This window comes from Anthonomus grandis, chromosome 16 (genome assembly GCF_022605725.1).
Source record: "Anthonomus grandis grandis chromosome 16, icAntGran1.3, whole genome shotgun sequence".
NCBI lineage: Eukaryota > Metazoa > Arthropoda > Insecta > Coleoptera > Curculionidae > Anthonomus > Anthonomus grandis.
The window spans coordinates 20688782-20716337 of NC_065561.1; the positions used below are offsets into that span (position 1 = coordinate 20688782).

Below are 27556 nucleotides of genomic sequence, written 5' to 3' on the forward strand. Positions count from 1 at the left end.
TCAAACTCTCCATAACTCAACAACCAGGTAACGTACACATTTGAAATTTTTCACATAAATTCTTTGATAAAATTGATTGGATACCTATTTCAGGGTTTTTCAGAAAAACTCAAAAATTTTGAAAAAATAAATTTTTTTGAGGAAGATTTTTTTTTTATTAAAAAATCTTTAAACTGTCCATAACTCAACAACCACGTTACGTGCACATTTGAAATTTCTTACATAAATTCTTTGATAAAATTAATTGGACACCTATTTAAGGATTTTTCAAAAAAACTCAAAATTTTTGAGAAAATAATTTTTTTTGAAAAAGATGATTTTTTTATTAAATAACCCTCAAACTCTTCATAACTCAAAAACTAGGAAAAGTACATATTTGAAATTTTTTACATTAATTCTTTCATAAAATTGATTCGACACCTATTTCAGGATTTTCCAAAAAAACTCGAAAATTTAGAGAAAAAAATGTTTTTGAGTGAGATGATTTTTTTTATTAATAAAGACTCAAAATGTCCGTAACTCAAAAACCAAGTAACGTACACATTTGAAATTTTTTACATAAATTCTCTGATAAAATTGATTGGATATCTATTTTAGGGTTTTTCAGAAAAACTTAAAAATTTTGAGTAAATAATTTTTTTGAAAAAGATGATTTTTTTATTAAAAATCCTCAAACTGCTCATTACTCAAAAACCAGGTAACCTACACATTTGAAATTTTTTACATAAATTCTTTAATAAAATTGATTGAGCACCTATTTCAGGGTTTTCCAAAAAAACTCGAAAATTTTGAGAAAAAAAATTTTTTGGGTGAGATGATTTTTTTGATTAAAAAATCCTCGAACTGTTGACAACTTGCAAATTAGACAACGTACACGTTTGAAATTTTTTACATAAATTCTTTGATTAAATTGATTGAATACCTATTTCAGGGTTTTTTAAGAAAACTCAAAAATTTTGAGAAAATATTTTTTTTATTAAAAAGTCCTCAAACTGTCCATAACATTATACTAAAACGACCATTTTTACTTATTAGCAATAAATTATACCTTAATGAATAAAGGCTTTGAGAAAAAATGAAAAATTAAAGTAGATAGATAGTTATCATTATATTTTTATATACATTTCATAAATAAAATATTAAAAAACAAATAAAAATGTATAAATACACACATAATTGACTCAGAAGATTATAAAATTTGTTTTTGTCAATATAGAATAATTTATTTTAACTCATTGTATTAATGTAAGGTGCAATTAGGTCTGAAAATTACTTGTATGCGGAAATTACTTGTATTCCGGAATCTCATTTTTCCATGTAAATATAATAAAGATTTCCACTTAATATGCCCAAATTCAAGACTCAGGCATAGATTTTGAAGTTCCTATATTAGATAACAAATTAGTCAAAAAAGGGCCTACAGGTAGTCTTTCAGAAATGCTAAAAAAAGGTGTCAATAGTATTACTTATTTTGAAATAATAATACTTCAGTAATTCTTTATATATACAGTGTTAGCCAAAAATGGAGAAACTTAATATTTTTATTTTTTTCTTATTAAAACTAATTCGAAGTAATTGTAAATAATGTTTATGATTATATCTAGTAGTGACGAAAATAATTAGAAAAAAAAAATTGAAAACAAATGATTTATTACAAAATATGCAAACAACATTTATTTTTTTCTAAGGACAAAAATGGAGAAACTTTATATTTTTATGACATAATTATGTTATAATACAAAATGTGGATAAAAGCATACTAATACTTTGTGGCATAACCGTTATTCTTCACAACTTTACTACACCGTCTTGGCATAGATTTAAGAAGATTGTGTATAATATCTCCGGAATTTTTACTTCATGCCTCTTTTAGGACTTGGAATAATTCGTCTTTATTTCGGAACTTATTCGGATTTTTTTGTCTAGGTGCTCCCACAAGTTCTCGATGGGATTTAAACCTGGCCACTTCAGAACTTGAATTTGTTGAGAGGTTAGGAAATTTTTAACAATTTTAGAAGTGTGTAGACTTGGGGTCGTTATCATTCCAAATAAACGGCAAATTATCCTCGGCGTAGGGAAGCATATTATTCCTTAAGATGTTTAGATAATATTGGCTATTCATGATCCCATCTATTCTCACCAGTGGACCAACGCCATGCCCGGAAAAACATCCCCACACCAACACATTACAGCCTCCATGTTTGATTGTGGGAATAGTGTACTTTGGGTTGAATTTTTCATTCTCGGGACGTCTAACCCATCTCATACCATCTGACCCAAATAAATTGAACTTACTTTCATCTGACCATAAAACGTTTTTCCATTGATTATAGGTCCAATGTAAGTGTTCTTTTGTGAATCTTAAACGAATTTGTCTATTTTTCGTTGAAATGAAAGGTTTTTTTACCGGTCTCTTGGCTTTTAAGTTGCCGCCACATAAACGTCTTCGAATAGATCGAACTGAAAGGGATATGCTTTTTTTATATCTTCGGCGGAGAAAAATGGATTTCTTATAGAGCATCGTCTAATTAGCTTGTCAGTTGCAGATGTTGTTTTTTTGGGTCCACCTGGTTTAGAGATGCTGGCAGTAGTGCCTCTAGTTTGCCACAATTTGATTTGCTTACAAATGACACTTTTATGAAGATCAAGTTCTCTAGCGATTGTTACTTGTTTCACTTCCGCATTGTGCTTCTCAATTTTAAGTTTTTTTTATTTGTTCAGATAAATTTATACCTCGAGGCATTTTAATACTAAATAGGCTTCTTCACAATCGAAAACGAACTGCTTCAAACGAGACCTATTATTTTTAAAATATTTAATACAAAAAGTTTCTCTATTTATGTCCTCAAGTAACAAAAACATTGTTTACTATTTACATTCCTGTGATAAATATTCAAACTGTTTTAGTATGAATTTATGGCTTAGGCTAAGATAAACATTTTTAATACATGGTGTCACAAAAATTTTGAATAGATTATTAAATTAGAAAATAAATTAAAAGTTTCTCTACTTTTGGCCGGCACTGTAAATAGTTGTTAAAGCAGAATTTCCAATTTTAAGTGTAACACGCTCCCTGAATCTTAATTCCTTTAATAAAGACTGAAGACAATTTTATATTAAAATCCCTAAGAAAGATTTCAATTTAAATGCAAAAATTCTACAAATTTAGCAAATTAATCAAGAAATTAGACTTTTGCTTACAAGCAAAACATACAAAAGTGTCAATTTTACAGAAACATTCTCCTCTTTTTACTATTATTAGTCCAAGCAAAACGTGACTCAATATTCACGACCTTCAGAAAGTGGTCTCAGACAAACCCCTTGCACGACCAATATTCCTGGTCTATTCTAAAGGCCTACAGACAAACCGCACGGATTACGTGTGTAATTTTTTTTATTTAAATTGCTTGAACCAACGTGATTAAAAATCCACAAACCTACTTAGCGAGATAATTATAATATCTTCCCTTTGTAGCATGCCGCGTTCGCCCAGGGACGTCACAGGGGTGGTCCCAGGGACGGATCGGCCCATCCGGTACGCGACAGTGACAATATGTACTATCACACCGTGACAGCGGCCTCTTCGAGTAAAAGTCCCATGACCAGGGTGATGGACATCTTCAGAAACAGGTCGCACGTCAGTGTACCCCCTGACGAGAGGAAAAAGGTAAGGTATAACCTCTGAATCATTTATGAACATTTCGTTCGTTCAATCCTTTTTTGTGACCCACTTTGAATTGATAATTTATTACAGAATTTACAGAAGCAGGTTTTATCTCATTTATTATTGTCCAAGGTTTAACTTTCGTTGTCAGGATTTTTTCCTTTTTTGTAAATAACCTCAAACCTATTTTTACCTATTATGTTTGTATTTTTGATATTTGTCAACATTTGTTGAAAATCTAATTTGTAAGTTTTCTATTGATGTTGTATTATGTTCTTGACTCCTGTAAAATGTTTTTAATTTTTTGGCACGAAAACTTATTAAAGTCCTGCTATAAAAAGCATGGAGATCCTGTATAATGAATAACACTGGTGCGTCACATAAAAATCATCACATCATTCAAACTGATGTAAAAGTGTCATATTGTCTTCCACATTTCGAAGCTATCCATTATACAGAGTGCATTATCTAGATATTCCGCTATTTCAACATAATGAATAACTCCGCTGTTTCTTAGTAGTCATAAATCGATCGCATCAAAACAACTTGCTGAAATAGTTCTTATTACAAATACAAGATTAAATTGATTTTTATAAATAAAACTCCTAATTCTACGTTTAAACAGAGGAGGCAACTTAAATTTGAAGGTATGGTCAAACATTCCCAAAAAAGGCATATAGTGAATTTAATACGGTAATCACAAATGTATATAATAATTGTACATGTTTAACGGCATTTAAAACAACACAACGTAAATTTTGAATGCCGGCTAATTTTGACTCGAAAATTACCATAAAGTGAAGAAGAATTTTTGAATGACAAATAGATGATTGAATCTTGTAATAGCCGATAAGGTTGACATACTAAAGGAAAATTTAAGATGTATTAAGGCAGATACAGTAAACAAACTCTTTTTCACATAAAAATGAAGTATTTCAACATGTTTCTAGTTTAAAAAATAAAAGTTAGCCAGGTATAGTTGGGGTCTCCTCTACATTTTTCAAAAAATTTCATGAATCTCTTCATAAACGGTTAGTCCATATTATCAACCTTATTTTATCCACAGGAAAAATACAAATTCTTTCAAGGTATCAATTGTAAGTCCAATATTTAAACAAGGAAATAAATGCTTTAAACATTTTTTTCAACATACCCATAACTCTAAAATCATAAAGGTTAGAATGTTGAAAATTTGCATAAATATTCCTTGAATCAAATGAGTGGACACCCATTTCAGCGTTTTTTGAAAAATAAACACTGAGTTGGAAAAAAAAATTTTGAGTGAAATAATTTTTTCCTAAACATTTTTTCCAATGGCCATGAAATTGTGTTTTTTTAGAAGATATGTGAATAAAAATTATAATCTAAGCTTTGGTACCCCCATGACTGATTTGTGTTCCACTTGTATTCAGTTTGAAGAGAAGTTGAAAGTGAACACTAATGACAAAGCTCGGATAATTTGCGAACAACGTGTCCATAAGTTGAAAAGCAAAGCATTTTATAAGTGTTTAAAATTAGACAGAGAAGATGTACAGCTTTTTTCTTTTGATGGTCAAAAAAATTTGGCTTTACCTAAATTGCCAGATCAAAGTGCATACTTTTCTCAACAAATAAACTTTTATAATTTTACTGTGGTTTGTGGCAGCTCTTCAACAAAACTTTCTCAAAATACAGTGTTATCCTTTGTCTGGCTAGAAACTGAATATTATAAAAATTCCAATGCTATTGCCTCAGCTATACATACTACGCTGAAAAATGCTATGGTCATGGGGATGCTAGCATACTGGCTCTGTTATGAGACACCAAAAACCATTGAAACTATCGAGTTTACATTTCCAATAGTTGGCCATTCATTCATTCCTCCAGATAGGGTTTGTGGGTTGATCGAACGCGAAATTAAAAAAAAAAAAGTGTGATAATCAATCGCCACGAATATGAGCAGATTATTCAAAATCATTCAAGGGTTCTTAGGCTAAGTCAAGACTGGACAATTCTTGATTGGAAAAACGCAGTGTACCAAGTAATAAAAAATGCCTGCCCAATGGCACTTTAAATTTAATGAAAGTAAACGCTTCGTATTTACACGAGAAGGTAATAGCACTTTATTAAGAGGAGAAGTGCTCTATAAATCTGATTTGGGTGTGTTTAAGTCAGTTGTAAAGAGAGGAAAAACCCTTTCTCGTTTAAAGCCTGAACAAATTCCTACTGGAGTGCATTGCTTAAAAGGAGATAAGTCCTCTTAATTTTTAATTTACTAAAGAAACATTTTGGATTGGATTGGGCTAGCAATCCAGAATTGGAATTTTACAAGGATCTTCAGAACGCAGTTCATAATTACCAACAGAGAGGAGCTGAAGAAGACCAACAAAATGAAGAAAATGAAAATGATAATAATGTGGTCATTGAAGAATATGAAGGACTTAGGATCTAACCTGTTTAAGGACTTTTAGTACTTTTTTGCATTTTTCTAAAAAATAGGAATTTAGAGAAATAAATTTTGTTCTTAAAAATTATTTAGAATTTGTGTTGGTTTCTTTAATAAACTTTTTCACAAAACATAGTTTTTGGTATTATTATTCTTTACTTTCAATGCAAAACTTGGTATTTGCAAAAAATAAATGCAAAACTGTGTATTTTCAAACATTATTTCCTTTTTTCTTATTTATAAATAAGTAATGATTTAAAAAGTAAACACAAATCGAAAGAATTTAGATAGACTCATCTACCAAACATTTTCCAAACTACATAACGCAGATTTTTGCGCTTCCTGAAAAATTGCTTCTATTGCAAATGTCGAGTTTTGCATTTAGTGTACTCATATATTAGTAACCTTAATTATATGATTTTTTATTGTAAACCACTTTTGTTGGCTTTTATTAGACTAGAGAAATTGTTATTAAAATACTGACCATTACCTCCGTTGTTCGACGTTTTCGTACATTCTTTATCTTGAATAACTAGGTGGTCCTTAAAGTCTTTTACAAAACCCTGCACCTCTGAAACTAATATAAGTATGGGTATATTAATTAAAACAAACATTCAGATTGAGCTTATTTGCTTAACATAAAATTATATAATTCTGCCAGCATTTCAATGAATTACACTTTTATGGAACATCAAATCTTCATTTGGACAAACTCTACATCTTTTCTTTTTCGAATTTCAGGTAGTCAAACTCTATTGAAAACTGATGTAGCAATACCAATAATTCATCATAGTGTTTTGACTATAGATGAATCCGTTTACATTTTTTTGTTTGTTAGAAAAGGGCGATCTCAGGTATAGTTAGTATTATATAGAGTTAAATAAGTAATTAAATAAACCTTTAAAACTAAAGTAGATGGGAATTATTTTCTAAAATATTAACACTAAAAGTAATAACAAAATTACCATTAAAATATCTACTACATGTATAATGCATATGATAGGAATTACAGAAGATTGAATTCAGGTAAGATGGTCATACACAGTTAAAAAAAATATTCTAAAACGAAACAAAACATGATATCTAACTAAATACAAGAAAATATAATATTAAGCTTCTGTTTGTTTGTCCCACGTTACCTCTAGTTACACTCATACTCTCAACTTGCCTTGAGAAGGGCTGCAGCAGTGAGTTGCGTGGCTTTTACGGCCGCCATACACGAGCTGATTTAGTTTACCTGGAATAAATTGTTAAAAGAAATAGCGACTGTTTAAATGACTTGAGAGCATTTAAACAGGCGCTGCCGCACATAGGGTTTACGTGACTAGGAATGTTAAAGTCGCCGATAATGGTAAATTCTAAGTTCCGTTTGTCAAAAAACGTTCATACAAATTACAGCCACTGTTAGGGACGAAATATACTACAATGACATACAAGCAGGAAATATAGTACCAAGTGGTATTCTAATACACATTGCTTCCTGATCAGCATCAAACATTTTAACTTCGGTAGCAATAAATCTGTCTTTGATTACAAATAATACACTACCGCCTTGAGATTTATCTGTTATTTTTCTACTCCTAACTTATGTAAAAAGAAGTCTGTCCTTAAAGCTAAACGAGCTGAATGAGTATTATAACTAGAAAAAGGGTTTTTTGAGAAATGTACAATGAGTTGAAAAAAAACTTGTTTTTGAGTCAAGTGATTTTTTCCCAAACATTTTTTTCAATATTCTCATAACTCCCGAACCAAGAAGGTTAGAATATTGAAAATTTGCATTAATATTCCTTGAATAAAATGAGTGGACACCTATTTCACAGTTTTTTAAAAAATTAACACTGAGTTGAAAAAAAAAATTTTTTTGAGTAAAGTGATTTTTTTCCAAAAATTTTTTTCAATATTCCATAACTCCTGAACCAAGAAGGTTAAAATATTGAAAATTTGCATTAATATTCCTTGAATAAAACGAGTGGACACCTATTTCACAGTTTTTTGAAAAATAAACACTAAGTTGAAAAAAAAAATTTTTTTGAGTGAAGTGATTTTTTTCCAAAATTTTTTTTCAATATTCTCATAACTCCCGAACCAAGAAGGTTAGAATATTGAAAATTTGCATTAATATTCCTTGAATAAAATGAGTGGACACCTATTTCACAGTTTTTTGAAAAATAAACACTGAGTTGAAAAAAAAAATTTTTTTGAGTCAAGTGATTTTTTTCCAAAATTTGTTTTTCAATATTCTCATAACTCCTGAACCAAGAAGGTTAGAATATTGAAAATTTGCATTAATATTCCTTGAATAAAATGAGTGGAGACCTATTTCACAGTTTTTTGAAAAATAAACACTGAGTTGAAAAAAAAATTTTTTTTGAGTAAAGTGATTTTTTTCCAAAAATTTTTTTCAATATTCTCATAACTCCCGAACCAAGAATGTTAGAATATTGAAAATTTGCATTAATATTCCTTGAATAAAATGAGTGGACACTTATTTCACAGTTTTTTGAAAAATAAACATTGAGTTGAAAAAAAAAATTTTTTTGAGTCAAGTGATTTTTTTCCAAAATTTGTTTTTCAATATTCTCATAACTCCTGAACCAAGAAGGTTAGAATATTGAAAATTTGCATTAATATTCCTTGAATAAAATGAGTCGACACCTATTTCAGCGTTTTTTGAAAAATAAACACTAAGTTGAAAAAAAAAATTTTTTTGATTGAAGTGATTTTTTTCCAAAAATTTTTTTCAATATTCTCATAACTCCCGAACCAAGAAGGTTAAAATATTGAAAATTTGCATTAATATTCCTTGAATAAAATGAGTAGACACCTATTTCACAGTTTTTTGAAAAATAAACACTGAGTTGAAAAAAAAAATTTTTTTGAGTGAAGTGATTTTTTTCCAAAAATTTTTTTCAATATTCTCATAACTCCCGAACCAAGAAGGTTAAAATATTGAAAATTTGCATTAATATTCCTTGAATCAAATGAGTCCACCCCTATTTCACAGTTTTTTGAAAAATAAACACTGAGTTGAAAAAAAAAATTTTTTTGAGTGAAGTGATTTTTTTCCAAACATTTTTTTCAATATTTTCATAACTCCCGAACCAAGAAGGTTAGAATATTGAAAATTTGCATAAATATTCCTTGAATAAAATGAGTGGACACCTATTTCACAGTTTTTTGAACAATAAACACTGAGTTGAAAAAAAAGTTTTTTTTGAGTAAAGTGATTTTTTCTCCAAAAATTTTTTTTAATATTCTCATAACTCCTGAACCAAGAAGGTTAGAATATTGAAAATTTGCATTAATATTCCTTGAATAAAATGAGTCGACACCTATTTCAGCGTTTTTTGAAAAATAAACACTAAGTTGAAAAAAAAAAATTTTTTGAGTGAAGTGATTTTTTTCCAAAAATTTTTTTCAATATTCTCATAACTCCTGAACCAAGAAGGTTAGAATATTGAAAATTTGCATTAATATTCCTTGAATAAAATGAGTCGACACCTATTTCAGCGTGTTTTGAAAAATAAACACTAAGTTGAAAAAAAAAAATTTTTTGAGTGAAGTGATTTTTTTCCAAAAATTTTTTTCAATATTCTCATAACTCTCGAACCAAGAAGGTTAGAATATTGAAAATTTGCATTAATATTCCTTGGATAAAATGAGTGGACACCTATTTCACAGTTTTTTGAAAAATAAACACTGAGTTGAAAAAAAAAATTTTTTTGAGTCAAGTGATTTTTTTCCAAAATTTGTTTTTCAATATTCTCATAACTCCTGAACCAAGAAGGTTAGAATATTGAAAATTTGCATTAATATTCCTTGAATAAAATGAGTGGACACTTATTTCACAGTTTTTTGAAAAATAAACACTGAGTTGAAAAAAAAATTTTTTTTGAGTGAAGTGATTTTTTCCCAAACATTTTTTTCAATATTCTCATAACTCCCGAACCAAGAAGGTTAGAATATTGAAAATTTGCATTAATATTCCTTGAATAAAATGAGTGGACACCTATTTCACAGTTTTTTGAAAAATAAACACTGAGTTGAAAAAAAAAATTTTTGAGTGAAGTGATTTTTTTCCAAACATTTTTTTCAATATTCTCATAACTCCAATACCAAGAAGGTTAGAATGTTGAAAATATATCATACAGAAAAAATTATCATTTTTTCCCAGGCACTTTAGGTCCTTTTCTGTATATCCCAGGAATTTTAATTAACGTTTTCAAGGCTCTTGGCACCATTTTGTCTTAATGTGTCCAAACATTCTTCAATATTTTGCAGTCATTTTCCTCTACTTTCAATTTCACTGCTACCTTTAACTTTTTCAGATTCATAGTTTATACCCTCCAACTATTTGACCATGGTCAACCATGGCATTACGAGATCTTTTTTATTATATAAATATTTTATTTTTAAATGAGCTTTCCAGAATTAACTTATTCTGAATGGCATTTCCAGATCCTCCTCCATAGTTACCTTGTCGCTACTTGGATCGCTTTTAAATAAATTGGCGAATGCACCGGGTCAATCAAACGTTCCATTTAGATGTAAAACATTGACCTTGAATTAACCTTGAGGTAGCCAAAAGCAAAGCCATTTCTATAAGTAAGTTTTTGTTGAAATGCCTGCTTAAAAATCTGGCCAATATAAATAAATAGGATGCCCGAAAATAGGCGAAAGTAAAACATTGGAAAAGTTCGCTTGCTTCTCTATCAAGGTCCCACTAATCTATTACATATTATATATATATTTACGTAGCAAACAAACGGGTTTTTCTGCTCGACCAAAATAAATAGCGCTTGTTTACGCAGGATAAAGGCAATAATAATAGAAAGTATAGGGGGGGAATAAAAATTCCATTTTAAACACTGCACAATAACGTGAACTAAAAACAAGATTCGCTTTTGTTAGAGGTTACTTTATCCAATTTTAATTTAGGACAAAATGTGTGTATATAAAAATTTTGAAAAATTTAATAGATTTCGAGTAAAAATTGAATATGACTCCCAAGGATAAAAACATGAATAGATTCCCTAATTTCCCGCCGATTTCTATGGAATTTTATGTACAGACAGGATTTTTAATTTAGAACATAAAGTGTGTCTATAAAAATTTCGAAAAACTGACTACTTTCAGCGTAAAAATTGAATATGACTCCCAAGGATAAAAACATGAATAAATTCCCTAATTTCTCACCGATTTCCATGAAAATTACATCCATGGCAAGGATTTTTAATTTAGAACAAAAAGTGTATGTAAAAAATCTTGAAAAACTGTTGCAAAAATTACAGGCTTAATCAAGATAATCTATCGCAGACTATAAAATCCTTAAACTTTAATACCTATTTGAAGTCTTAGGTTTAATTTGGAAATAATTGCTCTTACTGAAACTTGGTGTTCCTCCAATGAGATAGGTAGGTTGAATATTGATAGGTTGATTAGGTTGATTGATAGGTTGATTCACTCACATCAAGTTTTTACAAAGATTGGTTAATGTGAGTCTAAATGTAAGGTCTGTTGAATGTCAGTTTGAGTACTGTATAGAAAATTTCACTTACTGATTGATTTGATCACTAAAAGCAGAAATGATATCTTACGTAATCTCTTGAAAGGCCTTTCAATGTTCTAAGTACATAATATAGGTACAGAACTGTTTTGCTTGATGATTTCATCCAAGGGTTTCTAAATATTGTGGCACTAAAAAAACTCTGTGCATATTTATGTATAATAGGTGTAATATTTGTTATGTATTTATGTTGTTAAGTATTTACATGAATACTTTCTGAGTAAAAATTAAATATGTAAAAATATGAGTCCCAAGGAGGAAAACATGAATAAAATCCGTAATTTCTCACCGATTTCCATGAAAATTACATTCATGGAAAGGATTTTTAATTTAGAACAAAAAGTGTGTCTATAAAAACTTTGAAAAACTGAATAGTTTCCGTGTAAAAATTAAATATGTAAAAATATGAGTCCCAAGGAGGAAAACATGAATAAATTCCCCAATTGCCCACCGATTTTCATGAAAATCACATCCACGGAGAGGATTTTTAATTTAGAAGAAAAAGTGTTTCTATAAAAACTTTAGAAAACTGAATAGTTTCCGTGTAAAAATTAAATATGCAAAAATATGACTCCCAAGTAGAAAAACATGAATAAATTCAAAACAAAGGTAAGAACACAAAGTCACGGTCTCATCAAATTCGTATAATTTTTTTTTTAAGCTACACGTGTTTCGCTCCTATCGGAGCATCATCAGGCCTAGACCTACACAGATTACAACTAACAACAACTTGGGTTAGGGTTGTTGTGATCTGTGTAGGTCTAGGCCTGATGATGCTCCGATAGGAGCGAAACACGTGTAGCTTTAAAAAAAAAATTATATGGATTAGATGAGACCGTGACTTTGTGTTCTTACCTTTGTTTTGTTTTCGTTTGGTCTCTTAGAGAAAAATTGATGATACGTTTCTATATGATTAAATTCCCTAATTCCCCACCGATTTCCATGAAAAATGCATTTACGGAAAGGATTTTTAATTTAGAACGAAAAGTGTGTCCATATAAATTTTGAAAAACTGAATATTTTCTGAGTAAAAATTAATTATGCAAAAATATGACTCCCAAGTAGAAAAACATGAATAAATTCCCTAATTTCTCACCGATTTTCATGAAAATTACATGTGCGGACAGGATTTTTAATTTAGAACCTAAAGTGTGTCTATAAAAACTTTGAAAACCTGAATACTTTCCGAGTAAAAATTAAATCCGTAAAAATATGATCCCAAGTAGAAAACCATGAATAAATTCCCCAATTTCCCACCGATTTCCATAAAAATTACATCCACGGACAGGATTTTTAATATAGAACAACAAGTTTATCTATAAAAATATGACAAATCAATGACTCCTCCTAATAATGGGTGTTTCTCTCAACATCTTTTCATTTCAGTAGCATAGCTCTCATTGACTTTGGATGCAAGACCTCAGGCTACAGTAGTTGCGAAATCTGATTGTAAACGTAGACTTCGCTCAGCTGATTTCCCGATTGTGTGACGTATTAACTAACTCACACGCTTTAGTAGCGAGATAAGTGAACGAGCGATCGGTTCACTCGCCTTCTCTCTTGTTTACAACAAAACTCGAGTTTAGTTTATCAAGTGGGTCGCGCGCCTTTCGTGCTTAAGTTCGTTTAAGTGCTATATCGATTGATAACGAGATCGAGAAAAAACAAATTTGAGGAAGTTTAAGGTGCCGACGTTTTGTGATCTATTGTCAAGTGCGTGTTTGTTTATCATTATAGGGTTGAAATTGTGCACTGTTTTGGAACATTCTTGAAAGTTATCACCTCTAAAAGAATGAAAAAATACTCGTTGTTCCTCTTCTTTAAAGAATTTTAAACAAGTCCTATCATTTAGTCTAATATCTCTATCTCCCTTTGACAATAAAATTGTATAAGGAGTGTTCACTACTGAAGTATATTGTCCATACCCCAATGGAAACAATTAAAATCATTTTACCCCAATTTAATGTTTTTTACCATAAATACCATTACAATGCATTGTTTTTATAACACAATAAGTAAAATGCAATATAATATTTATATTATCCTCCTTAATGCGTCACAATGTTAAAAATAGGTGACTTATTGTTCTCTTTTATAGGGCATCACTACAATTTGACCTACAGTTAGATGTTTCTTCAAAAAAAAAAAAAACAAACAACTTTTAATTGCAAATAAATTAATAAACATGTCGCCTCGATTAATTACGATAATGAATTATGCCATATAACTTTGACTCGCGTTCATTATGTACCTGAATAATTTGTTAATTAGGTTTTTTATTGTTGGGAAAAAGGGGGTAAGGGTAAGGATCGACCATTAACGAATTAATTAATAAATTCGTAACTGTAGTAAAGTTATAAAGTAAATAGAAGCTGATTATAGAGGTTCTTTTTCTATGTTCACAGCAGTTTATTGTGGGTCACTCTGTATAGCCATTTTTACTGTTTCTTTTGTGTATTTAACACTCACTACTGGGACAAAAAAAGACAAATTTAGATTCTTCTGAAAAGAAATTTATTGATGCATGAATGTTACTTCGTTAATTTTGAGGCATGTGCCAGGCTTTGAATCAAGTTTCTGTCTCTAAAAGCAAGGAAATGATTAGGTTTTTGGGGATCAAATATTTGATTAATTAAAGTTTCCTGGAAAGAATATTTTTTCTTCAATTAAAAAAAAAATATGTTGTCTTCCAGGCGTTTTTTGTTTCAACTAAATCGGTTCAGAAGTGTCAAAGTTACAAATAGTTTTGTATGGGATTGTCAACTAAGCAAAGACCAAAGTGTCCAACAGGCATGTTTGTAGTCGATTATTGGTAACTTTGGCATTTCTGGACCGATTGAGCTCAAATAAAAAATGCCTGGAAGAGAAAATATTTGTCCTTTTAAAGGGAGCCATATTTTCTTTTCAGAGAATTTTAAATAATCAAAATCGGTTGAGAAACAGGGAAGTTATAGTCATTTTTGTCTCTTGGACACATTGGTCTTTTCTGAGTTGGCACTCATATACAAAACTGTTTGTAACTTTGGCATTTCTGGACCGATTGAGCTCAAATAAAAAATGCCTGGAAGAGAAAATATTTGTCCTCTTAATAAGGGAAAAATTGTCTTTCAAGAGAACTTTAAATAATCAAAATCGGTGGAGAAACAGGGAAGTTAAAGTCGTTCTTGTCTCTTGGACACATTGGTCTTCACTTAGTTGAAACTAGTATATAAAACGGTTTGTAACTTTGACATTTCTGGACCAATTGAGGTCAAGCAAAAAATTCCTGGAAGAGAAAATATTTGTCCTCTTAATAAGGGAAAAAATATTTTTCCAGAGAACTTTAAATAATCAAAATCGGTTGAGAAACAAGGAAGTTATACTCATTTTTGTCTCCTGGACACATTGGTCTTTTCTGAGTTTGCACTCGTATACAAAACTGTTTGTAACTTTGCCATTTCTGAACAGATTGAGGTCAAACAAAAATTTCCTAATAGAGAAAATATTTGTCCTTTTAATAAGGGAAAAATTGTCTTTCCAGAGAACTTGAAATAATCAAAATCGGTTGAGAAACAGGGAAGTTATAGTCGTTCTTGTCTCCTGGAGACATTGGTCTTTGCTTAGTTGACATTCGTATACATAACCATTTGTAACTTTGGCATTTCTGGACTGATTGAGCTCGAATAAAAAATGCCTGGAAGAGCAAATATTTGTCCTCTTAATAAGGGAAAATTTTTCTTTCCAGAAAACTTTAAATAATCAAAAACGGTTGAGAAACAGGGAAGTTATAGTTGTTCTTGTCTCAAATTCAAGTTCAAATTGTGATTTTTCTGAAAAATTATGAATTTCTCAATTTTTTTTGAACATTTTGATGCATAAAATTTAGTTTATTGAGTGAATAACCTGAATCAAATTTTTGTCTTTAAAATCAAGGAAACTATGATTTTTTTTAAAAAATCTGAACTATAAAAATGACTAAAAAGGACAAATTTTAATTTTTCTTAAAACGCTATTGATTATTCAATTTATTTTATTGATGCATCAAATTTAGTTCATTGATTAAGGTACTTGCCGGTCTACGAATCAAGTCTATATTCTTTGAAAGCAAACAAAGTTTTTTGAAAATCATCTGTAATATAAAAATTGGTAAGATAGATAAATCGAGATTTTTCTCAAAAACTATTGATTCAATCATATAACACTCTAATAACAAGGAAATTGTGATTTTTGAGAAAATTATCTTAAATACAAACATGGCTAAAAAATAAGGGAACATTTCGATGTCTATTAAACTATTGATCTTTTAAAAAATATTATTGATGCATCAAAGTTGCTTCATTAATCAAGGCACCTGTCCGTTGTGAAATCAAGTCTCTATCTCTAATATCAAAGATATTATGATTTTTTTTTTTAAATCATATTAAATATAAATACGACCAAACGTAAGGATAAATTTTGATTTTTTTCAAAAACTATTGATTTCCCAAAAAAATATTATTGATCCATAACTTAAAAAAAAAGAAAAAAATTATTGATTTTTTAAAAAATTTTATTGATGCATAAAACTTACTTCATTAATCAAGGCACATGCCAGTTTTGGTATCAAGTCTCTATTCCTAGCTTGGAAATTATGAATTTATTCTTAAAAATGACCTAAAATCTAAAAATGAGCCAGCAAGGACAAAGTATGATTTTTTTCAAAAATATTGATTTCTCAGGAAAAATTATTGATGCATAAAATTTAGCTAATTAATTGCGGTACTTGTCAGTCTTTGAATCAAGTCTCTATATCTAAACAGTAAAAAATGATTTAAATTTTTTTTTTTTAAATCACCTATTGAAGCTGTTGAATTATCCCCTGGACTCTTTCAAGTAAATAATGTCCGTTTGTGTAGGGTTTCTCTAATTGCTTTTAAATTAAATCCCTTTAAAAGTTTTTTGGTAAAAAATGAAGCTCCTTTTTAGTACAATTTTAATATGCAATGGGCTGGTAAACAGTACAAAATATTAATAAAATGTTGTACATTTGTACTAAATCCGAATAGTACAAAGTGGCTCCCTTTGAAAAGACAAATATTTTCTCTTCCAGGCATTTGAGCTTAATCGGTCCAGAAATGTCAAAGTTACATACGAATGTCAACTCAGAAAAGACCAATGTGTCCAGGAGACAAGAACGACTATAACTTCCTTGTTTCTCAACCGATTTTGATTATTTAAAGTTCTCTGGAAAGACAATTTTTCCCTTATTAAGAGGACAAATATTTTCTCTTCCAGGTGTTTTTTGTTTGGCCTCAATCTGTCCATAAATGCCAAAGTTATAAACAGTTTTGTATACGAGTCTCAATTGAGAAAAAACTAATGTGTCTAGGAGACAAAAACGATTATAACTTCCCTATTTCTCAACCGATTTTGATTATTTAAAGTTCTCTGGACAGAAAGTTTTTCCCTTATTAAGAGGACAAATATATTCTCCTCCAGGTGTTTTTTGTTTGACCTCAATCGGTCCAGAAATGCCAATGTTATAAACAGTTTTGTATACGAGTCTCAATTCAGAAAAAACTAATGTGTCTAGGAGACAAAAACGACTATAACTTCCTTGTTTCTCAACCGATTTTGATTATTTAAAGTTCTCTGGAAAGAAAATTTGTCTCCCTTTGAAAGGACATATATTTTTTCTTCCAGGCATTTCTTATCTGAGCTCAATCGGTCCAGAATTGCCAAGGTTACAAATAATCGACTACAAACATGTCTGTTGGACACTTTGGCCTTTGCATATTTGACATTCATTTGTCTCGCACCACCAAGCAGCTTTTTTATCATAATTTTTGCAGTTTTTATTTTTAGTACAATATTACAAAGGAACTTTGTACTACAAAGCAACATTTGTAGGGAATATTCTGTTTTACGCTTTCTGTTACTTCTTGACATATTGGACCTTTTTTGCACATTTTATTTTCACCATAACATTTTATTTATTCGGAGCAATTTTATTTTATTTCAAGAACTTGACAGATTTTCCACGTCTAGTTTCAGGCCTAAAAAATTTAATTTAAGCTTTGAAGTTAATCATTTTTATTTCTCATTTCTTTCAGTCCAGTATTGAAAATGTATCAAGTCCAATATACTCGCTCCTATCGTAAATCGTTTCAAATTGAACAACCAATAAAATCATAAACAAATTAATTGTTTTTGCAATAATTTACTCTTTTCACTGATTTACAAGAACAGCCTTCACCTAGAAGTGTCCATTAGCAGAAACAAACATATAATTAAAAAAAAACTATTCAATAATATAACAAATTTATCTGTTATTAAGTGTTTTAAAAGCGTATATGGGTCACGGACCACCTTAACGTCCATTTGATCGCATTAATATTTTTCCTAAGTTTATTCAGTTCCAATGCAGCAAGTTGTACTTTGTTTTGATTTATGCGACGTTTCAGGTCGCCAGAACTAGTCTACCGACCACCACACAGACACAGACGTTCGCTTTTTATTATTAATTTATTAATAAAAACGTCTCATTGCAACAACGGATTACATGTTTTAATACATTATGGCCGATGCAGTTGACTTTATTACGGGTAAATGTGATTGAATTACTCTTCAAAGCTACTATCATTATCACATAAAAATTTCGGATTAATTACCTCTTTTTTAGTCTATTCATTTCAGTTGAAATACCCCCATATAAAAGTTGCCTAATCACGGTTTCCTATTTGACTTTTTTTTTTTTAACCGATCCGCGGTCAATAGGTGATATTTCAACGTACGCAATAAGGTAAAACTTGTGAAATCATTTATTGTTATGACTTATTTTAATGTCCGATTGTTTCGCAACGAATGTTTCTGTGCCGGAATTATTTATACTAAATCGGAGTTTTTTATTTAATCTCCAATTATACCACTCTATAATAGTGATCGATCAGGCTTAAATTATTTACAATTAAGACACCTACAAATATTCAAATTAGATACATGATTCTCCTTGAGCCCTATCTCCTGCTTACTGCACATCCTCGGCATATTTTTCGAAATTACCATTATTGTCTCGGTAAGGTATGTTTATTTACTTAAAAAAAAAATAAGCGGAGGTTCAGGCGGCCACGTGACCTTGCTGTTTAAATTTTGGAAAATTTATCGGGAATTAAAATGTCACCCGTTTGGGATGCGAGTGGGATCATCGAGCTTCGACTATTCCCTACTGTTTAGTTAATGTTCTGACGTCATCGCTAATTAATTATTGTGATAAAAACAAAATTTAACTGAGGGGCAAATAAAACTTATTTTTAGAAAATGAGCCGATGGTTTGCCGTTTGATTTTGTTTGTTATGTAATTAATTATTTTAAAAAAAAATTAACTCGTGACCTGTACTAAATTTGGGTTTTCCAATAATTGTTTTCAATTGGAGTGATGGGGGTTTTTCGTATGGATTGTTGAATCATTTTTACAACCTGAATGTCGCTTTTTGTGCACTTTCGAAAAAGGTCATAATTTGCTTGCTATTGGAGATTGGCATGTGCCTCGATTAATGAAATACATTTTATGCATCACTAAAAAAATCGATCGTTTTTGATAAAATTCATAATTTGTCCTTATTGGTTCATCATTTCCTTGCTAATAGAGGTAGTGAAATAAGTGTAAAACTGGCAGATGCCTCAATTAATGAAGTAACTTTTATGCACCAATAAAAAAATTTGATAAGTCACTAGTTTTTGAGAATACTCTCGATTTATCTTTCTTGCGAATTTTTGTGTTCCAGGTGATTTTCCAAACACTTTTTACGCATCTTTTCGTATTTTTATGCATATTTCATTTAATTATTGCTCAAACAAAAAATGCCTAATAGATATTATTTATTGCTTCAAGGGAGGAAAAGAAAGACTATAACTTCCTTGTTTCTTAACCGATTTTCATTAATTCAAGTTTCTTGGAAAGCACATTTGCCCCCTATTGAAAGGACAACTATTTTCTATTCCAGGCGTTTTTTGTTTGAGCTAAATAGGTTCAGAAATGCCAAAGTTACAAATAGTTTTGTACAAGAATGTCAACTGAGCAAAGATCCACGTGTCCCGAATACAAAAATCAGTATATCTTGCTTGTTTTTCGAGCACTTTTAATTATTTAAACTTTCCTGGAAAGAAAAATGTCTCCTTCTTAAAAGGACAAATATTTTCTCTTCCAGGCATTTTTTGTTTAAGATCAATCGGTCCAGAAACATCAAAGTTACAAATAACTTTGTATAAGAATGACGAATCAGCAAAGACCAATGTGTCCAGAACTCAATAATGACTATATCTTCATTGTTTTTTAACCGATTTTGGTTATTTAAAGTTCCCTGGAAACAAAAATGTTCCGCGCTTAAAAGGACAAACGTTTTCTCTTCCAAACGTTTTTTGTTTTAGGTTAATTGGCCCAGAAACGCCAAAGTTACAAATGGCTTGACCAATGGGTCCAGAACACAAAAATTACTATATCTTCATTATTTTTCGAGCGATTTTAATTATTTAAAGTTCCTTGGAAAGGAAAATGTTCCCTTCTTAAAAGGACAAATATTTTCTTTTCCAGGCGTTATTTGTTTGAGGTTAATCGGTCCAGAAACGTCAAATTTACAAATAGTTTTGTACAAGAATGTCAACTGAGCAAAGACCCACGTGTTTGGAATACAAAAATCGCTATATCTTCCTTGTTTTTCAAGCAATTTTGATTATTTAAACTTTCCTGGAAAGAAAAATGTCCCCTTCTTAAAAGGACAAATATTTTCTCTTCCAGGTGTTTTTTGTTTGAGCTCAATTGGTCCTGAAACGCCAAAGATACAAATAACTTTGTATAAGAATGTCAACTAAGCAAAGACCAACGTTTCCCGAATAAAAAAATCAGTATATCTTGCTTATTTTTCGAGCACTTTTAATTATTTAAACTTTCCTGGAAAGAAAAATGTCTCCTTCTTAAAAGGACAAATATTTTCTCTTCCAGGCATTTTTTGTTTAAGATCAATCGGTCCAGAAACATCAAAGTTACAAATAACTTTGTATAAGAATGACGAATCAGCAAAGACCAATGTGTCCAGAACTCAATAATGACTATATCTTCATTGTTTTTTAACCGATTTTGGTTATTTAAAGTTCCCTGGAAACAAAAATGTTCCGCGCTTAAAAGGACAAACGTTTTCTCTTCCAAACGTTTTTTGTTTTAGGTTAATTGGCCCAGAAACGCCAAAGTTACAAATGGCTTGACCAATGGGTCCAGAACACAAAAATTACTATATCTTCATTATTTTTCGAGCGATTTTAATTATTTAAAGTTCCTTGGAAAGGAAAATGTTCCCTTCTTAAAAGGACAAATATTTTTTCTTCCAGGCGTTATTTGTTTGAGGTTAATCGGTCCAGAAACGTCAAATTTACAAATAGTTTTGTACAAGAATGCCAACTGAGCAAAGACCCACGTGTCCCGAATACAAAAATCAGTATATCTTGCGTGTTTTTCGAGCAATTTCGATTATTTAAACTTTCCTGGAAAGAAAAATGTCCATTTCTTAAAAGGACAAATATTTTATCTTTCAGGCATTTTTTGTTTGAGATCAATCGGTCCAGAAACGCCAAAGTTAGAAATAATTTTGTATAAGAATGTCGAATTAGCAAAGACCAAGGCGTACAGAACACAAGAATGACTATATCTTCATTATTTTTCCAGCGATTTTAATTATTTAAAGTTCCCTGGAAACAAAAATGTTCCGCGCTTAAAAGGACAAACGTTTTCTCTTCCAGACGTTTTTTGTTTGAGCTTAATCGCTTCAGAAACGCCAAAGTTATAGACAAGCCATGACTATATCTTCATTATTTTTTGAGGGATTTTAATTTTTTTAATTTAAGTGTGTGTGTGTATAATGTGACCGTAAAGCATGTACTGTTTTCAGTCGATTTTTAAGGTCTGATGATGCTCTTAATATGAGCGAAACACGTGTAACCTACTGTTAGAATTAATAAATACTTTTGAGACCGAGACTTTGTGTAGTACCCTTTAAATTATTGAATCTAGGGCTCTTTGCGAAAATGGATGATTTTTTTCAATTTGTTAAGTATTCCTGGAAAGAAAAATGTCCCTCTCTTAAAAGGACAAATATTTTCTCTTCCAGGCATTTTTTGTTTGAAATTAATCGGTCCAGAAACGCCAAAGTTACAAATAACTTTGTATAAGAATATCAACTAAGCAAAGACCAACGTGTCCACAATACAAAATTGACTATATCTTCGTTATTTTTGGAGCGATTTTAATTATTCAAAGTTTTCTGGAAAGGAAAATGTTCTCCTCTTAAAAGGACAAATATTTTATCTTCCAGGCATTTTTTTGTTTGAACTAAATCGGCTTAGAAATGCCAAAGTTATAAATAACTTTTTTAACTTAGCAAAGACCAATGTGTTTAGAACACAAGAATGACTATATCTTCATTATTTTTTGAACGATTTTAAAAATTCTCTGGATAGGAAATTTGTCTCCCTTTGAAAGGACAAATATTTTCTCTTCCAGGCGTTTTTTGTTTGAGGTCAATTAGTCCATAAACGCCAAAGTTACAAATGGCTTTATATAAGAATTTCAACTAAGCAAAGACCAACGTGTCCAGAATACAAAAATGCGTATATCTTCCTTGTTTTTCGAGCAATTTTGATCATTTAAAGTTCCCTGAAAAGAAAATTTGTACCTCCTCGAAACCAGTAATATTTTCCCTTTCACTCATTTTTTATTTGAGCTCAATCGATCCAGAAATCCCAAAGTTACACATAGTTTTATAGTCGAATACCAATGTGTCCAGGAAACAAAAACGACTATAACTTCCTTGTTTCTTAACCGATTTTAATTATTTAGTTCCCTGAAAAGAATTTAATAAATATTATTTGATTTTGATTGGCTTACTAGTTCTAACACAATTTATTTAGAATTAAATTTAAATAAACCAAAGAAATGGAACAATGCAAACTATAAAATTATTTAAAAAAAACGTATATAAATCAAACGAGATCACTAAATAATGTTCATTAGGTTTCTACAAGAGGGAATATAGGTTTAAAGAATCCAATTACAAATGCGATTAAAAAATGTACCTCATTATATGAAAGACTTAAACAACTAAAGCGGTTTTATTTTAAAAATGTTAATTAATTCTAAGTAACATTGCAGGGTATACTTATATTTTCGTGTTGTTATTCTTGAGGCAAATGTTTACAAGCACTGATTAGAGAATTTTTCTTAAAATTGATTAATAAATAAATTTTCTATCTTATAAAAAACTATATATATGCCTGAAATACATGGAAAATCTATCAAATAAAATTGCCACAAATGCCTGGAATAAATGAATTAATTTCGTGTAGGCATTTGATGTGGCTTTAAGGAAAAATTAACTGTCTGAAAAATGCTGAACTTTTACTGCCTGGAAATAGTATATAATTTAGTTTATCCAGGCAATTAAAGCCTGTTAAAGCCAACTTCCTGGAAGAAATGAAGTATTTTTTCCAGGCATTTAAAGGCTACGTAAACGAATGAATAAATGTTGTCTTATAGGCAAGTTTTTCCTAAACAGGTGCTTCAACTGCCTGGAATAAAACAAATATTACAGTAAAAATAAAACGTAACAGGAATATTGTTATGAACCTAAAGCAGAATATGCAATCAATATCAAGAATATTTCTTACAACAGAATTACAACACATACTTAGAGTAACAGTAATCAAAAACTGGTCAAAGATTCCACTAATATTAAATTTTTGAATGATTAATTTTTTCTTGTCATTTTCTCAAAGTCTATTAATAAAAATCGTGTAAATTTGTGCTAATTATTTTGTTATATATTGCATACTAATTTTTGAATATTATTCCAGGCATTTGGGGCCATTTTTATGTCTTTTGGGACACTTCTTGTATTTTTATTTCTTTCTTTTTAATTTAAGTAATTTCTTATATATACCAGCTATTTAAAGTAGTATATATTATCATTTTTTCATCAACCGTTTGGAGTGGTGTGTATCCTCTAATATCTCAGGAGTATTTGATGTAATTTTTAATAACTTGCAGGCATCTGAGGACATTTTCAATTCACATATTTGAAGAAATCTCAAACTACATTCCTTTCTATACAATGCCTCAAAAACGGTCGAAAAAATGACCCACTAAATTACACCAAAATAGTGCATTAGTTTAATCCCGTATGACCAAAAATATAGTGCCGTCATATATAGTTAAGTAAATAATGCATGCGAAATACAAATATAAAAGAGACAAAGTGTCGTTAGTGAATTAAAATTCATAAGAAGCATGTCCGGTTACTTTCGATGGATGAAGAGCAAGAACTCTTATGATATCCCTTATCAGAAGCCTAGGAGCAACTCTTTGGACCCCAGAAGTCTGGAGGCCTCTGGTATTAAGAATTTCCTTAGTCCAAGTAGTTCTAATTTGGGCAGTAATGATAGTCTTGTAGGAGATTTGGTATGTATTAAGTAAATTGACAAAAATATCATCAGATTTACACATTATATTATCATATAAAAGGGTCCTCTGATGATGGATGTCTTTGTGGGCGAAACATTTTTAACAGATAAAAATTCACCGCTGGTGCAAATTTGTTTGCCATTTAAATTGTTTACACTATCTTAGCTACAACATTAATGACCTTACGCGGTCAAATTTGAACTATGGTTATTTTTGATTCCATAAATAGCGATATTATCGCCTGCCAAGACAACTTTAATAATTATAGGATCGATTATTGTATAAGGAGGTACGCATTTCTATATACAATTAATATACAGAATTACACGTTTCAAATACATGGAATATCAACAATCAAATAATCATGGATCTTTGCCTCAACTGTCTGAAATAGGAATAATTAATGTTTTACCTATAAAAGATAAATTATGAATTTATGGGTCACTTGTCTGGAATAAAAAAATGTTATATCTCAAAGTCCAAGTGTTTTGAATTAATACTAGATATTCAAGGGTTCAGCTGCTTCAAATAAAGAGCGCAATAAAGATATTTAGCAACTTCGTTAGTCCAGGCAGTTAAAAATGTAAAAATTTCAAGCAATTTGAGGTTATGAACTCCAGGGGTCGAAAGATACTACATATAGTTTCAACTGCCTGGAATAACGAAATCATTCCTTTATTTCTTTTCTTCGTATTTTCTTCCAGGTTATTAGTGCCTGGATGCCTTGGATCATAATTTATTTCTTCCAGGCAGTTGGTCACGTGAAAAATTCAAGCAAATTCAGGTCATATTAAAAATAACCCCCTGTATATCTGAAGATATAAAATTTCATATGAGCTATCACTATTAGGATTGAATTTTATTCATATAGGTTGTCCACCAATATTCCGTATAAAGTATCCGTCTATGGAAAGCATGAACTGATTGTAATAAGCTGGAATAAGCTCTTATTGAAATTGCTTGAAATAAGTTTATGAGTACTTACAATTCTCTTACAGGCAGTCTAAGTGACTCAAATTCCTTGAATAGACTCCCAGATTACCTTCAATTGCCTGGAATAAGTTTATGAGTACTTCTAAGACACTTACAGGCAGTTAAAGTGACTCAAATTGCTCGAATAGACCCTCTGATTACCTTCAAGTGCCTGAAATAAGTCTATGAATACTTATAAGACACTCACAGGCAGTCAAAGTGACGCAAATTCGTCGAATACACCTTCAGATTACCTTCAAGTGCCTGGAATAAATTTACGAGTACCTATAAGACACTTACTGGGTTGTTCTGGTAAGAAAAAAAAGAACTTTTTCTCTTGTTTCTCTTTTGTAAAGTTGTTACTTATCTTTTTAGTTAAGCTCAAGGTGGATTTAGACAACTCAGTGAGAGATTTAAAGTGGACTGTATTTGTGTGATTAAAAGTAAATGTGGAAAGGTCGAAAAACCAGCCTTTAAAGATCCTTACCTTAATGTGTCTGTATCCAGCTTCAGCAGGCCTGCGCTGGACTTATTGGGTCTTCTAATTCGGGTTGAATCACTTAGAGTGGTTGCGGGTTTGATAAGTAAATCACGATCTGTGATGCGGTTAGATTAAGACAACAGTTGCGGAAATAAACGTATAGATCACGACACTGGAATCAATGCGCGAGGATCAAGTGCTAACAAGGAAGTCGTCTTCTCTCTGGTCTCTGTTCAGCACAAACCAAAGGAATTTAGAAATTTAAAGGCTATCGTACACGCGCAGATTTGTGGTTGTTAACACTTAATATAAGAATAATAATTAAATTGGTTATAATAAAAGGAGAAAATTAAGTTAAATGAAATGGTAGTTTTAATTTGGAGAGAAAAACAAAGAAATATTATAAAAAGAAAAAATTTCAACTATTTGGACGTTCATAAACTAAATGTGGACGGACCACTTACAGAGAGTCAAAGTGACTTAAATTCCTCGAATAGACCCTCTGATTACCTTCAAGTCAAATTCCTTGAATAGACTCAGATTACTTTCAAGTGCCTGGAATAAATTTACGAGTACTTATAAGACACTTACAGGCAGTCAAAGTGACTCAAATTCCTTAAATAGACCTTCTTATTACCTTCAATTGCCTGGACTAAGTTTATGAGTACTTATAAAACACTTACAGGCAGTCAAAGTGACTCAAATTCCTCGAATAGACCTTCTTATTACCTTTAAGTGCCTGGAATAAATTTACGAGGACACTTACAGGCAGCCAAAGTGACTCAAATTCCTCGCATAGACTTTGAGATTACCTTCAAGTGCCTGGAATAAATTTACGAGTACTTATAAGACACTTACAGGCAGTCAAAGTGACTCAAATTCCTTAAATAGACCTTCTTATTACCTTCAATTGCCTGGACTAAGTTTATGAGTACTTATAAAACACTTACAGGCAGTCAAAGTGACTCAAATTCCTCGAATAGACCTTCTTATTACCTTTAAGTGCCTGGAATAAATTTACGAGGACACTTACAGGCAGCCAAAGTGACTCAAATTCCTCGCATAGACTTTGAGATTACCTTCAAGTGCCTGGAATAAATTTACGAGTACTTATAAGACACTTACAGGGAGTCAAAGTGACTCAAATTACTTAAATAGACCTTCTTATTACCTCCAAGTGCCTGAACTAAGTTTATGAGTACTTATAAGACACTTACAGGCAGTCAAAGTGACTCAAATTCCTCGAATAGACCTTCTTATTACCTTTAAGTGCCTGGCATAAATTTACGAGGACACTTACAGGCAGCCAAAGTGACTCAAATTCCTCGCATAGACTTTGAGATTACCTTCAAGTGCCTGGAATAAATTTACGAGTACTTATAAGACACTTACAGGGAGTCAAAGTGACTCAAATTACTTAAATAGACCTTCTTATTACCTCCAAGTGCCTGAACTAAGTTTATGAGTACTTATAAGACACTTACAGGCAGTCAAAGTGACTCAAATTCCTCGAATAGACCTTCTTATTACCTTTAAGTGCCTGGCATAAATTTACGAGGACACTTACAGGCAGCCAAAGTGACTCAAATTCCTCGCATAGACTTTGAGATTACCTTCAAGTGCCTGGAATAAATTTACGAGTACTTATAAGACACTTACAGGCAGTCAAAGTGACTCAAATTCCTTAAATAGACCTTCTTATTACCTTCAATTGCCTGGACTAAGTTTATGAGTACTTATAAGACACTTACAGGCAGTCAAAGTGACTCAAATTCCTTAAATAGTCCTTCTTATTACCTTTAAGTGCCTGGACTAAGTTTATGAGTACTTAGAAGACATTTACACATAGTCAAAATGATAGGAGGCTCCTAAAATAAAGTTTTAAATTACCCTTAATTGTATCAATTTACTTTAATGTCGCAACGTTGGCAGAAAAGAAGTAGTGGGTGCTCAAATCCATTTCAATTCACAATAAGGCGATTTTT

At 30.8% G+C, this 27556-nt stretch overlaps 1 protein-coding gene and 2 long non-coding RNA genes across 8 annotated transcripts in view; 1 reads left to right on the top strand and 2 right to left on the bottom strand.

Annotated features, from left to right (window-relative positions):
• LOC126745677 (5'-AMP-activated protein kinase subunit gamma-2) overlaps positions 1-27556 on the top strand; it is a 158688-nt gene that overhangs the window by 26005 nt on the left and 105127 nt on the right. For all 4 annotated transcript variants that reach the window (XM_050453638.1, XM_050453637.1, XM_050453639.1 and 1 more), the window contains one exon: positions 3476-3667. In XM_050453638.1, coding sequence (XP_050309595.1) covers positions 3476-3667 — 192 coding nt within the window. The remainder of the gene's footprint in view (positions 1-3475; positions 3668-27556) is intronic.
• Positions 1-27556, bottom strand: part of LOC126745684 (uncharacterized) — a 107262-nt gene that overhangs the window by 18379 nt on the left and 61327 nt on the right. The gene's annotated exons all lie outside the window — the stretch shown is intronic.
• Positions 7063-26126, bottom strand: LOC126745685 (uncharacterized). The gene is made up of 2 exons (XR_007663636.1): positions 25578-26126; positions 7063-7326 (listed from the first exon to the last, which is right to left on the bottom strand). It is a non-coding gene; the product is annotated as an uncharacterized LOC126745685 (long non-coding RNA).